General features: G+C 38.8%; 2 protein-coding genes across 18 annotated transcripts in view; one reads left to right on the top strand and one right to left on the bottom strand.

Moving 5' to 3' along the window:
* Positions 1 to 10,633, top strand: part of LOC123771678 (uncharacterized) — a 32,834-nt gene extending 22,201 nt beyond the window's left edge. The window contains exons 10-15 of one of the 2 annotated variants that reach the window (XM_069313382.1): positions 3,728 to 3,871; positions 4,691 to 4,896; positions 5,004 to 5,202; positions 6,033 to 6,162; positions 6,899 to 7,056; positions 10,496 to 10,633. In XM_069313382.1, coding sequence (XP_069169483.1) covers positions 3,728 to 3,871; positions 4,691 to 4,896; positions 5,004 to 5,202; positions 6,033 to 6,162; positions 6,899 to 7,056; positions 10,496 to 10,588 — 930 coding nt within the window. In that variant the 3' untranslated portion in view covers positions 10,589 to 10,633. Of the gene's footprint in view, positions 1 to 3,727; positions 3,872 to 4,690; positions 4,897 to 5,003; positions 5,203 to 6,032; positions 6,163 to 6,898; positions 7,057 to 7,949; positions 9,167 to 10,495 lie in introns of those variants that run through there. The other variant, XM_045764317.2, reaches the window with a different exon arrangement.
* The window catches only part of sif (still life), a 541,039-nt gene continuing 538,354 nt past the window's right edge, over positions 9,801 to 12,485 (bottom strand). For all 16 annotated transcript variants that reach the window (XM_069313365.1, XM_069313368.1, XM_069313371.1 and 13 more), the window contains one exon: positions 9,801 to 10,640. The gene's annotated coding sequence lies outside the window, so the exon portion shown is untranslated. The remainder of the gene's footprint in view (positions 10,641 to 12,485) is intronic.

The raw sequence follows: 12,485 nt of genomic DNA, 5'->3' as shown, positions 1-12,485 counted from the left end.
TAATACTAAAAGAGATCAAAAGGATAAATTGAATTGAAAGAAAAGAATGATAATGATTACATGATGGATGGAACAGACGAAGGAATTTTAACTAAACAGAATACTACAATTTTCTTATATGCATGGCGGATATCAGCACTTAAAAATGTTGGTGAATAATAAATTATATTTGAAAATACAATACAATACAATACAATTTTATTTAGGTAAGGTACATACATACAATAAATATTTACAAGGATTGTTTAACTTATAGGTATAGCTAGTACATACAATGCCTAAAGCCACTATTACGCAAAGCGTTTCGGGCATTAACAAGACGTAGGATGACACTTGGGTTACATGGAGTTTATTAGGGTAGTACTTAGTGTTATGTGGTGTTGATATCTTCTGTGGGTCTCGGCAACATTAATTTCGTGACTGTTTTCTACACTGTCATGTATGACACACTGCTCCTTCAAGCGGGGGTGCGAGAGGCATTGTGTGTTGGAGGGACTTGGGTTCTGGCCTGTTGGAGGGACTTGGGTTCTGGCCGGTTGGAGGGACTTGGGTTCTGGCCGGTTGAGAGGGACTTGTCGCAGTCCTCCGTCAGGAGAAACGGCGCCAACCACTCTTTTAAGAGAATCCTTTAACGGCCTTGTGCCCCCAAGCAGAGGGAATGTCGATAGTTTTCAGAGTCCTTGAGTCTAGGCGCGTGGATTTATGAGTTGATAGTGAGTTGAGGATATTAGTTATTTTCTTGGGAGGTGGAGGGATAGTGAGGCAATGAGTCTGGTGTGAGGCCATCGATCTGGTGGTGGAGGGACGGGTAAGGGACCGCTTCAGAGCCAGAGTGGCGCCCGTTGGGGGGGGGGGGGAGAAATGACGGGGCTTCCCTTACTCCCCCCCCCACCCCCCACCGTCCTTTACTCTCCTCCCATTCCCCTACATGCCCATCTTCCCGCCCCTCTCTCCACGCCTCGCCCCTCCCTCCCTCCCTCGCCATCAGCGCAGAGGGGTTGTTGCCCCCCCCCCCCCAGCAAGGACAATTTTTACCCGTAGTCCACCAGCTGTGGCTTACCGTTCACATGCCTCCTATACATGTAATAGATGGCGCATCCCCCCCACCCACCCCCTCGCCCTTCTCTCCCTAGCTCGCTATCCCCCCTTTTCTCTCCCCCCCCTATCTCTCCCCCCCCTATCTCTCCCCCCCCCTATCTCTCCCCCCTATCTCTCCCCCCTATCTCTCCCCCCTATCTCTCCCCCTCTATCTCTCCCCCCTATCTCTCTCCCCTTTATCTCCCCCCCCCCCTTTTTAATGTCTTTCTCGACCTTTGGTGGACCTGGATAAAAGCCTTAAGTATATATATATTCACAGCCAGACTTCCTGTCCACGATAACGGCCATTGGAATTATATGACAATTTGTGTGGGGAAGGTCAGCATACATTTAGCCTAGCCTGGCCGGGGGGGGGGGCGGCTCGGTAAGCTTTAGAACCGGCTTCCTTGCTCCGTCAGCGGGAATTATTTAAGTGTCTGACTTTTGTCATTGTGTTTAGTTTTTAAAGTATAAACTGCTGAGCTTTGAACTGTTGGCAACCACAACAAGAGATGGGCGAGAAGTGCCACAGAAGTAGTGTCATAGGCTGCTTCTTTCTCTATCATGATTATTGAACCATACGTATGGAATTCTGACTTGATAATGAATCCTCTATTGCTTCTATGGATCCTCCAGTGGGGAAGCCTCCAGGAATCCTTCCCCCTCCAATGTTCCCCAGAATCCACCATTGCCTCCCATTTACACAGTGTGGAGGAGAAAATCTTACATATGGAAGATTTATCACCTCATAACTTAGTCATTCACGAGTCATTTTTTCTCAAGGTGAAGTTTTATTCAGTTTTCCCGCAAGGAAGCAAAACATGGCCAGCGTGATGTGGAGTGCGGTGGCTGACTGCCAGGCTGAATGGCCGGTCTCTGCTGGACCTGGCAGCAGAGACCCCAGGCATTGGTCTAGAGGGAGGTGAACCAACACACTGTTGACCGTAACACAGTTGACTTGACTGGACGTGACTGGACGTGACTGGACTTGACTGGACTTGACTGGACTTGACTTACTGACGTGTTGCAAACCAAAAGTAAGACAGATGGCGGTAATACAGGACGGTCATCACAGGCGGACGAAGTCATGCACATCACCACCTACAGACGGAGGGGAATGTTAATACGAAGATATTATAAATGTACGACATTGTAGCAAGACAATAGCTGCAGTATGGCCGGGCTTAACCTGCAGGGGAAATACAACACACGCCCATCTCCCCACCAGACTGTGGTACAGCCAGGCGTAAGGAATTTGCTTAAAAGTGGGGATAAAAAGCCGGAAAAGGATGAAGAATTGGCGGTATCCTTTGCCAGGTCAGGTCGGGAACACGCGTGTAAATTGTGTGAGGGTTAGTGGGTTCCGGGAGACCAGAAATATATGGAAAGAATATTCTACTTCGGCTATATACATTTGGACTGCAGTGAGGGCTTTTAAACCATCTGCTAGAATTGGTATTATTACTTATTTACCAGAGTATGCAATGCATATTTTTGTAATCTGCAATTTTAATTAAATATTCCTGATGTAAGGTATTATCAAACTTGCTTAAAACATTTTACTCGTGGAAATTGCAGGTATTGGGGCCTATTCTAGGGAAAATGCGAGGTGTATAACCTAATACGTTCCATTTTTTAATAATTACACCTGCTAACCGTTCAAAATCACTGCATAATTTTTGCTGTAGCTCTTGGACCCCACCTTCCTAACCAATTTGTCCTCTATTAAGACTACTACATATATTTTTCTCACACATGTACACATCCCCAGGAAGCAGCCTGTAGCAGCTGTCTAACTCCCAGGTACCCATTTACTGCTAAGTGAACAGGTACATTAGGGTGAAAGAAACTTCCCATTTGTTTTTGTCTCTGCCGGGGATCGAACCTGGGCCCTTAGGACTACGACCCCCTAGGACTACGACCCCCTGAGCGCTGTCCACTCAGCCGCGAGCCCCCCCCCCCCCCCACTGCATTTACTATTTGTTCCCGCAGAATCGAGCAATTAGCTGTTGGACCCTGCCTTTCTAACCAGTTTTTTTTATTATATCTACTATATACTACTACTACCCACCACCACTACTCAAACGTGAAATGACATTCAAAAACTATTAAAATATCCCATAGAATTTCATTTACAGAAAACCATATTCTCCAAACTATTTCAAACGAAACAAGTTGAGCATAGACTTGATAATTTAAACCAACAATTTATAATACAATAAATTTATAATGGGATGATCTCTGTTGAGGACAAAGGTTCACTTGCCAATTTACAAGTAACTATTATTGGAACTGTAATATGCTTGCAGATCATCACAGATATCTAGAGCTATCCAGGTGGTTTGTTGAAGGAATGGGGGTGTTTGCTGTCTTGTTGTAATCACTTTACACCGAGAACAGGCTGTTGTATAGCCTGGTGAAATGTTGTTTACCATTATTTCATTTGAATGTTGTACAGAGAGCTTGCGTATTACTTCATCATATGTAATTATATAACTGGGTTAAAGTTTGTTAATTGTTTAAATATTTCATAATGTTCCATTTGATTCACCCATGATGATGAAAGGTTATCTTTTAGTTAAATCTTTCCTCAACAATCTGATTGAAAAGGTAATTAATAGATTTAAAACCTTTTGTTTCTATGTTGCAGATGGTCAGTGACTGGTTGGTGCTTAAAATGTCTCCTAAGAGGAGATTTAGCAAATTGATGAAATATTTTGGTCATGGACATTTTTGGTGCATGGCCTATCTTAACGAACTTCATGACATCAAAACAGAAGGGACGATTGTCAAGGTAAATATCTTGTTTAAATGTTAATTGGCTTGACCTTGATTCGTGTCAAACACCGTCCGGTGTTGAGAAAACCACTTGTACTGTACACCCGAGTGGCACAAATATTATCTGGTTGTTAATGCCACTTAGTGTACGATTGGTCATTCATCACTGGGGTTAAAATAATATAATAATCTTTAGCAGCAACGTGATGAAATGGAACTTTCATTCTGGGTCACCAAACACTTTTTCCCCACTAGGGGGGGGGGGTGATTTTTCCCAGTGTGGCGGTACTTTACCCACTGGGGGGGTACTTTTCCCACTAGGGCGAGGGGTGACTTTTCCCACTGGGGGGGGGTTACTCTTCCCACTATGGGGGGTGACTTTTGAGAGTTGACCCATATTGTTGTTCTAAAATATTTTCTTGGCTATATCATGCTATTGTAATGTCTTTGTGCAACAGTCATCTGTATGGCATGACACTTGAGGTATTAACAATAATTTTTATAATAAAATCCATTGCCAAAGTGCAGCATGCAGGAATGTCAGTCAATCGGTCTGCTAATCTACGCCTTTCAGCATATCGTCTAAACATTTGAAGATGTTTGAAACAATTTTAAAATGTGTTCTTATTGGGTAATTTGTCTATAAATGTGTTTATTTTGTTTGCTTGTTTTAATTTATTTCATTCAAGGGAGGCGCCTCTTTATTCGGCATGTTTTGATTAATTTTCTTACTACAGTACTTTTGCAACATTTTCCTTATGGGATACAGTAACACATTTTCAGTGTGAAAATATGCTTAACACAAGTCTTAGTAAACACTTTTGTTTGTTTAAAGGAATTTGAAGATGCAGGAGCTATAGTTCAAGTAACCCTGCGGGTGGTACAAAGTACAATCAAAGCTTTTGTGCCATTAGGGATCCTTACTGGTCCCTTTATGCCTACTGTTCTGGATCCTGAAGCCCTAACACACATGCAAGGCATTGTCACGAGTAATAGTGATTCGTCTAATGATATCTTTCTGGCCGAGATGGCTACTCATCGGTAAGAAAGTGTGAATTTAACGTGTTTCTATTAATATACTGGGAACTTGATATAAGGGATACGTCTGTGTAAAATAAGATGTTGACATACTTTTTTCCTATTAACAGTTTGATCAACGAGACCAAATATCAAAAGCCACAAGTCTTGGAAGTAGAGGTGTACCATTCTCGTAACCTGATGATGTCTGCCGTCCATCTTTATGCTGAAAGTGCCTCGGGGCGTAGCCTAGTGGCTCTTGCCCACACTCTTGATGCAAACAGTTTGCCTTCCCCAGCGTCTCTCAAATACAAAGCTTCAAATAATATGGTTAGTAATTCTATATTATATTACTAAAAGATTACAAATCCTCACCTTTTACTACTAGCTTGCATAGTGTTTATGCATAGTAATCTAAATCATATGGGGCCCATCCACATTTGAGTTGGCCAATTTTATGCCGCAACCCTACTACTACAGCCATTCACCCGAAAATTATGAATGCTAATTCATTAGGGTTTCTAGAAGATTTTGGTTACCGGTATTAGAATTGGAACTCTTGCAGTACTGTGCTACTGTATCTAAAAATGCGACTCGTCACCATTATTTATCGTTATAATTGCCTTTCCAATTAATGTTTATGGCCTCACTTAGCCAGTAACCAGGTTCTTCTCATATTAAAAACTTTATTTGGGGCTTTAACTTAATGCCTCTTCTTACTCGATTCAACTGAGACAGACAAGTTATTAAGAACTGGTAGTAATAGGCAATCTAAACAGAGGTGGGTAAACACTAAACAGAACCATCACAAAGTGTACTTCTTAACTAAAATATATATAATATATATAATTTTTTTTATATATAATATGCAATATATAAAACTTTTTAATATTCATTTGTTAACTTGCCCCTCTCTTCTTAGTATTAAGTGTTTACTCCTCACCGTTAGCTAAAATCTTTTCTATATTTCAAGTTTTGCCCGAAATGCTTTACGTAATAGCTGCTTCATTAGTTTGCGCAACTCCTGTCCTTAAAGTGGTATGTTTTTGTGTGCGTACACACTTTTGAATCAAAATTATTACTACTACTGTGTTATTTAATCTTGATTGATATCAAATGTTTTTTGATGGTCAATGTTTCTTTTTCACTTTTCATTGTAGGTAAATGAAATACCTGTGTGTGATATTAGTGGTGGAGAACGAGCGATGATAATCAAGACGGCCAATGGGGACTGGGCTCTATTGGTGGCCTACTGGGCAGGTCTGAAGCGAGGTACACCAGGCTCATTGTGTAAGTTTACGGTGTCCCATTTCTAGTTCGTTCTTATCTTATTTGTTGAAGATAATAAATTAAGTTCTGTCAATAGATCTTGCTGTATGTCATTTATAATTCTGTATATTAGGAAACAATTGAATCTCCTTGCTGCAAGTTTTAAAAAAAACGAACTTCAAGATTTGTGTGTAAACTTAAGATTAAAATGGCAAGCATGGATTGTGCTTTGATATCTTATTTTTTTTTAGTTTATAGCAATTTGGAGCTGTCATAGGCTTCCTTAGACACTGTGTTTACCTGTGTGTATGGCATAAAACCTATCCACTCGCTTTATCAGGTATAGATACTTGAATTCAAGAGCAGCCACTTACCAGAGGTTTTCCATAATTCCTGAGGATTTCTTCTGTTGAATTTTGAACTAGAGTATTTTCTTGCCATTTATGGCTTTGGCATGTAGACAATTCCACTCGTTTAGTACACTATAGGTAAAAGAGCATATCTTGTCCTTTATTGTTGCTTACCTCTCGCCACACTTACTTTTAATCTATAACAAATTTTGTTACATTTCTCAATTTATTTAGCTATGCACATGTTCAGGCCTTCCTGCAAAACTTAATGATTGGTATAACTTCATTACAAAATAAGGCTTTAAAAAAAAATACTGTACTAGTCATTTTTGTTATACTCATTGAATGAAGTGTTTACATGAGCTTCATATTTTACTCGTTAATTATTACTTAGTGGTACGTTTCAGCAAGGCGTGGTGTCCCTGGGAGCCCAGGTCACCTAGTAGTTCGTGTGCATTGTCCGCCCTCGGCACCAGCGAGCATTATTACCTTGCCATATGAGCAGCAACTGTACAGTTGTGACATACAAGACCTCTACATTGATATGCATGATGGAATTTTTAAGGTACAGTATATAATGTCAAGTATTTACACTGTTTTAAAAGCTCTTTTCATTATATTTTAGCCATTATTTGTAACCGTCCCACATTATTTTTTTTTTTTCATGGCCATCACGGCTTGATTAGGGTCCAAGATGGACCAAAATGTTCACTTAATTTCATTGTGTGGGTTGGGTTTAGTTTCTGCTACATTGTGACATACTAAACAGCTACTATAACTAATGGTACACTATTTTGTATAGCATGATCAGCATTAACCCTTAAACAGCTGTGCTCAATGCCATAGGCAATTTTTGTACACTAGTTCTGTGAACTACTTTTTATGTGCACCATGATGGACTTTTAATTAGCCAAGAATTTATGGGTAAAGTGTCATGATGAGCATTATTTTCCTCATCCAGGGATGCTCATTATTTTACAGCACAGTAATTGAACACTTGGATCTATTGCGGGAATATTAATGAGTTTTGTCAGTAGCTTAGGCTCGATGAAACATGTAACGGCTTCAGGACTTTTGGTCATGTTCTTTAAAACTCGTTTTTATTTGGATCAAGAACAATATAGTAGTGAATAGATAAATATATTAAGGGGCGAGGGCAATTAACCCTCTTAACATAACACACTAGTAAGTTATTCACTGTAGTTTCAGTACAAATACTGAAACTGTTAAAAGAAGAACCGATTCCTGATAACTTGAGTGCATATCTTGCTATAATTCTTGAATTTCTTAATGTTTCATAATCACCAAGATTTTCCCAAGTGATCATTATGCTTTAGTAAATGTAATGATTTTAAGGTAAATTTTGATGAAAAGCTGGTTAAAATGTATTCGGATTTGTTGATGCTTTCTACATGAATAGTTACCTTTGTCTTAATTTCTGTTTTTTTATTATTCTAGGTAAGTGGAAACACAGAGGAGTGGGTGGAGAACATAGCATTGGGACTGAGTGTAACGGTACTACACATTTTGTGCCAACCACGACACATTCCAGATGACGGCATAGATACAATCGATGGTCCAAGTGATAAGCCCGTTGATCTGCTAGCGTTGCCTCGGCGTATACCAGTGGAGAACCTAAAGTTAATAGGAGCCTTAGGGTTTTTCTGTGCTGCAGCACCCACCAATGTCATCCATAGAAATAGAGATTCCAATGGTACCTCTACTGCTTGTACATTAGGGATTATAGCTGCAAATGTTGGAGGAGGGTGTGGGTCTTGTGGCGGCTGTGGCGGTTGTGGGGGCGGCTATTATGCTACGTTTGGCGACCCAAGTGGCGGAGGGTGGGTTAGTGGTGGTGGTGGAGGAGTGGGAAGTGATGCCTGTGTCGGTGATGCTGGTGGTGATGCAGGAATGGATGCATTTGTTTGCATGCTTGCATCAATGGCAAATGATGGTGGTGGTGATGGAGGAGGTGATGGGGGTGGTGATGGAGGGGGTTGTGGTGGTTGTGGCGGTTGTGGAGGATGTGGAGGGTAGTATTGTAGGCTTGTCATACAAATGTGATAATTATGGAGTGCCTTTTACACCACCCTTGCCTCCTAAATGTCATAAAATCTGATTGCTATATACAAGTATATTGTATGTTGCAAATGCCAGTGTATGAAGAATCTTAACTTGGTGCTGATAAGAACTATTATGTGTGTAACCCATTTTCTTGAACTTCTTACCGAAAGACAAAGGACCTTCCAACACAAGAATGTGGGGAAACTGGGCAGTGAGCATGAATCATGACATTAGCCTCTAACCACTTGAACCTTAAGAAGACATGCCAAGAATACTGTCTTATGAAACGCTAGATGTATTTCCTTGTTCTGCCTTCATGCTGCCTATTTGAATTATGAATATGTACACATTCTTTTATATAATTTGAAATATATTTCAAGTTATTTTTTTTAACGTGCGAAAGACATTTAATCTTGTGTAGATTTGTATGATTGACTGTATGAGTATTATTGGTTATCGGCTAATTGTACATAGTAATTTTTAGATTGTAATTAAGCTAACAACGGTATTTTTGTAGATGGAATGTTAATACTTTGGTATAATTAAGCTGTAACTCTGTCTCACGTAGGCTGTAAAGCTTTATATATGTTGTAATATATTCTGTAAAGTAATAGTGTCTTCATTAACCACCTTTACCTTAGTGGTAGACTTAGTAGCAAGTTGATGGAAATGGATGTGAATATTAGATGTAGATGAAAGGTAGGGATGGAACAATATATATAATTAGCGTAGTTTTCATTATGGTAGCATTACAGTACTATCTTTGTTAATGTTGGACTCCTGCCATTTTTATTTAAAAGATAATGATACAAATTTACTAGGTCAAATCCCAGGAATCTATCTGGTACTGGGTAAATGGAGGTATTGGGCGCAATGAAACATAACCAAATAAATTTCATAACACCTGATGCACCTGTTCACCTAGTAGTCAAAAAGCCCCGGGGAAATAACCGTTGTGGGTTGCATCCTGGAGAAGGCAATTTGTCCTATAACCTCGAAGCATATGGCTTTCTATTCATGACACCTCGGAAACCATTCATGCAACAGTTGCCCAACTTCTGGGTGTACCTATTTAATGCTTAGTGAGCAGAGGCATCAGGAGAATGGAAATGTCTCCCAACCATTTTAGTTATGGCTGAGAATTGACCCCATATTCCTTGATTGTGAATGAAAGATATAGCCTATTGTACTATAGTACCCCAGTAAATCACAATGGAAATTTAGTGGAATAGTTAAAAAAGTAACTTTTTGCTTCAAAAATTTTATTTCGTGTCTCTTCTGTGTAACTTGCATCATAATCTCTTTAATGAAAAACTGTGAAATGGGATAATAAAATTATTAATTTTTAAGTATAAATAATATATACTTTAGTAATGTAGAAAATTGTGTAAAATAGCAGAAGCAAAAATGCACTGCATTAGTTGTAAACATTGTGGTGATGTGTAGTAGTAGCACACTTGATGTCACCTGAAGCTAGATGGCTCTCTTTAAGCCTCTAATGTTTCCTGCATAAAAAATGCCCAAATGTTATAATGGCATAAGAGTAAAAGCAAGGCTGTAGTAGGACATTTCTTCAGTTGTGTGGGGTATCTCGTTTAGTTCTATATACAGTACTGTACAAATGTCCAGCCATACCCACTAACTTTTCTCACCTGCATGTTAGTAATGCAGTGTACTAGTTTCTTCTCATACCCATTGCACTTCAGCAGAGAAACTGTCACAAACTTCATAGAAATCTGTGTAATGAGCATGATGGATCAGTTGGGTGTAGACTCTTATTGCATAGCTTCAGATCTTTCTCACGAACACAAAGAAGCTCTTGAGCTTTTCTCTGCTTGTCAAGTCCTCAGTTTCTCTTGTGGTTGTCTTCAAATAGAGCATTTTAGTTTCCTGGTAGGCTGTGGACTTAATATAGAATAAGTCAAAAACACAATTTTCAGGAAAGACATCTTTGGCATGTGACGGTAAACCACCAGTGCGTTGGGAGACCAGGAGGTGGAGTGAGCAGGTTGGGCCATTACACTGAGAACTAAATTTTGTGCGAAGAATCGGTTCCATGTTATTCTTTGGCGATGTGGCCAGAAACTGGAATGAGAGATTAAATTTTAATATACAATAGAACAACTGAGAAATATGGAATATTATTCTGTACAAGTAAAAAGTATAGCATATTATGATACTGAATCCATAAGAATATTCTACAGAAAGTTTTCTTTATTTATAATGCATCAGTAGATTAAATGCACAGTAACAGAATTTTATATTGAAGTTTGGGGATGAAAGACTACTTCCCATAATTATTTTTTACATCTTGGATATGAAAGCATCGCTATGAATACAGCACAGTATTAAACTCAAGTTGGATGATATTGAGTAGAGTATGCTGTTTACCAAGTTTTATGAAGTTTATTCAATGTATGGCTGCACAACTCAAAGATATTTGTAACAATGCTTAATCTTGAACTTCTGTCTGTGAATTAAGATGGCAAATTCACACAGGGCAGTATGCCTTAAATAAAATTAAAAAAAAAAAAAAAAAAAAAATCTGGCAGAGGGCCTATTGGTCAATGGAAAAGCAGCTTCTATATCCAGATGTGGAAACCTTGCCTCCAAAAAGATGTAGGTGAACTAATAAGGGATCCAGCACAGCACAAAAGAATCATTAACGAAGTTGAGTTGGTTAATAATTCACGACCAGAACTGGGCACATGAGTTGGCCATGTGTTTCTTCCCTCTCGTGTGATGCAACTGACACACTATATCCAAAGGATTTTAATGGTTAATCTTTTCCTTTCAAATCAAATCAAATAAAATGTTTATTTAGGTAAGGTACATACATACAAGAGATTTTACAGTGATGGATTTATAGATAAGGCTAGTACATACAATGCCTAAAGCCACTATTACACAAAGGGTTTCGGGCATGAAAAACTTAAATAAATAAATAAAAAATAAATAAATATAAATCTTGGCTAATGTTTAGTCAATACAATAAAATTATTTGCTCAGAGCATCACTGGTGATGTGTGTGATGGCATGGGGGATGACAAGGTGGTGTGGGACAAGCTAAATTACAAAAATTCCATTCTCTTGACAAACATTGATCAAATGATTATGCTTCCAACTGAAAATAGTACCAATGTTAGTTTATATGGGTAATGTTATGGGGACAGGATCTGTAGGCTTATTAAATCACCCCTTGACTAACTATTGACCTTCCCTAGTTGCGTTGGGTGAAAGTGTGGCAATGAAAAAAATATGCAGAACAAAATAGGTTCATGCTTTTTAAAATCTGAATGTTGAGAACATTCAGCCAGTGAAGGCTCAGTTTTTTCAATCATATGAAGTTTGCCTAGCACTTGTAAGCAATTTTAGGGTTAGGTAAGGTAATATTTTATGCTAAGCTAATAACACTTTTGGAAGTGGAGTGCCTCTGCAAATTCCTGACCATGACTGTTCCATTCTCCCTGGATCAGTTCATGGGCTGTTCAGAGATGCAATTTTTTTTGTTTATTATCACTTTTAATTTTTTAAGTTATTTGTTGGGTTATAATTATAAATTTGGTGTCGAAATATTCACAAATGAATTGTCGAGAGAATAGATTCAAAATCAGTTTTATTTATATTCGATTTTGCCACACACATGCACTGCTCATTCCCAAACATATACATAGGCTTGGTAGGTCCTGCTCAGTGATGTTTAAAATTCTTGGTCATTTCACATTTTCTCGGCTACTGGTATTTGTTGAGTTATAATTACATATTTGGTGTCAAAATATTTACATATGAATTTGCTAAAGTACAAAAACAAGTATATTTAAAATAAACTATGCGTGACATTGAAGAAGATACAAATGTTTGTGTATATCGATTGGATGACGCATTTAACACTTAGTGCAGCTATTAAACGTTATCGGAACGTGAAAGTGT

The sequence above is a fragment of the Procambarus clarkii genome, chromosome 75 (genome assembly GCF_040958095.1).
Source record: "Procambarus clarkii isolate CNS0578487 chromosome 75, FALCON_Pclarkii_2.0, whole genome shotgun sequence".
Classification (NCBI taxonomy): domain Eukaryota; kingdom Metazoa; phylum Arthropoda; class Malacostraca; order Decapoda; family Cambaridae; genus Procambarus; species Procambarus clarkii.
This window is presented reverse-complemented; position numbering and strand designations above follow the sequence as displayed.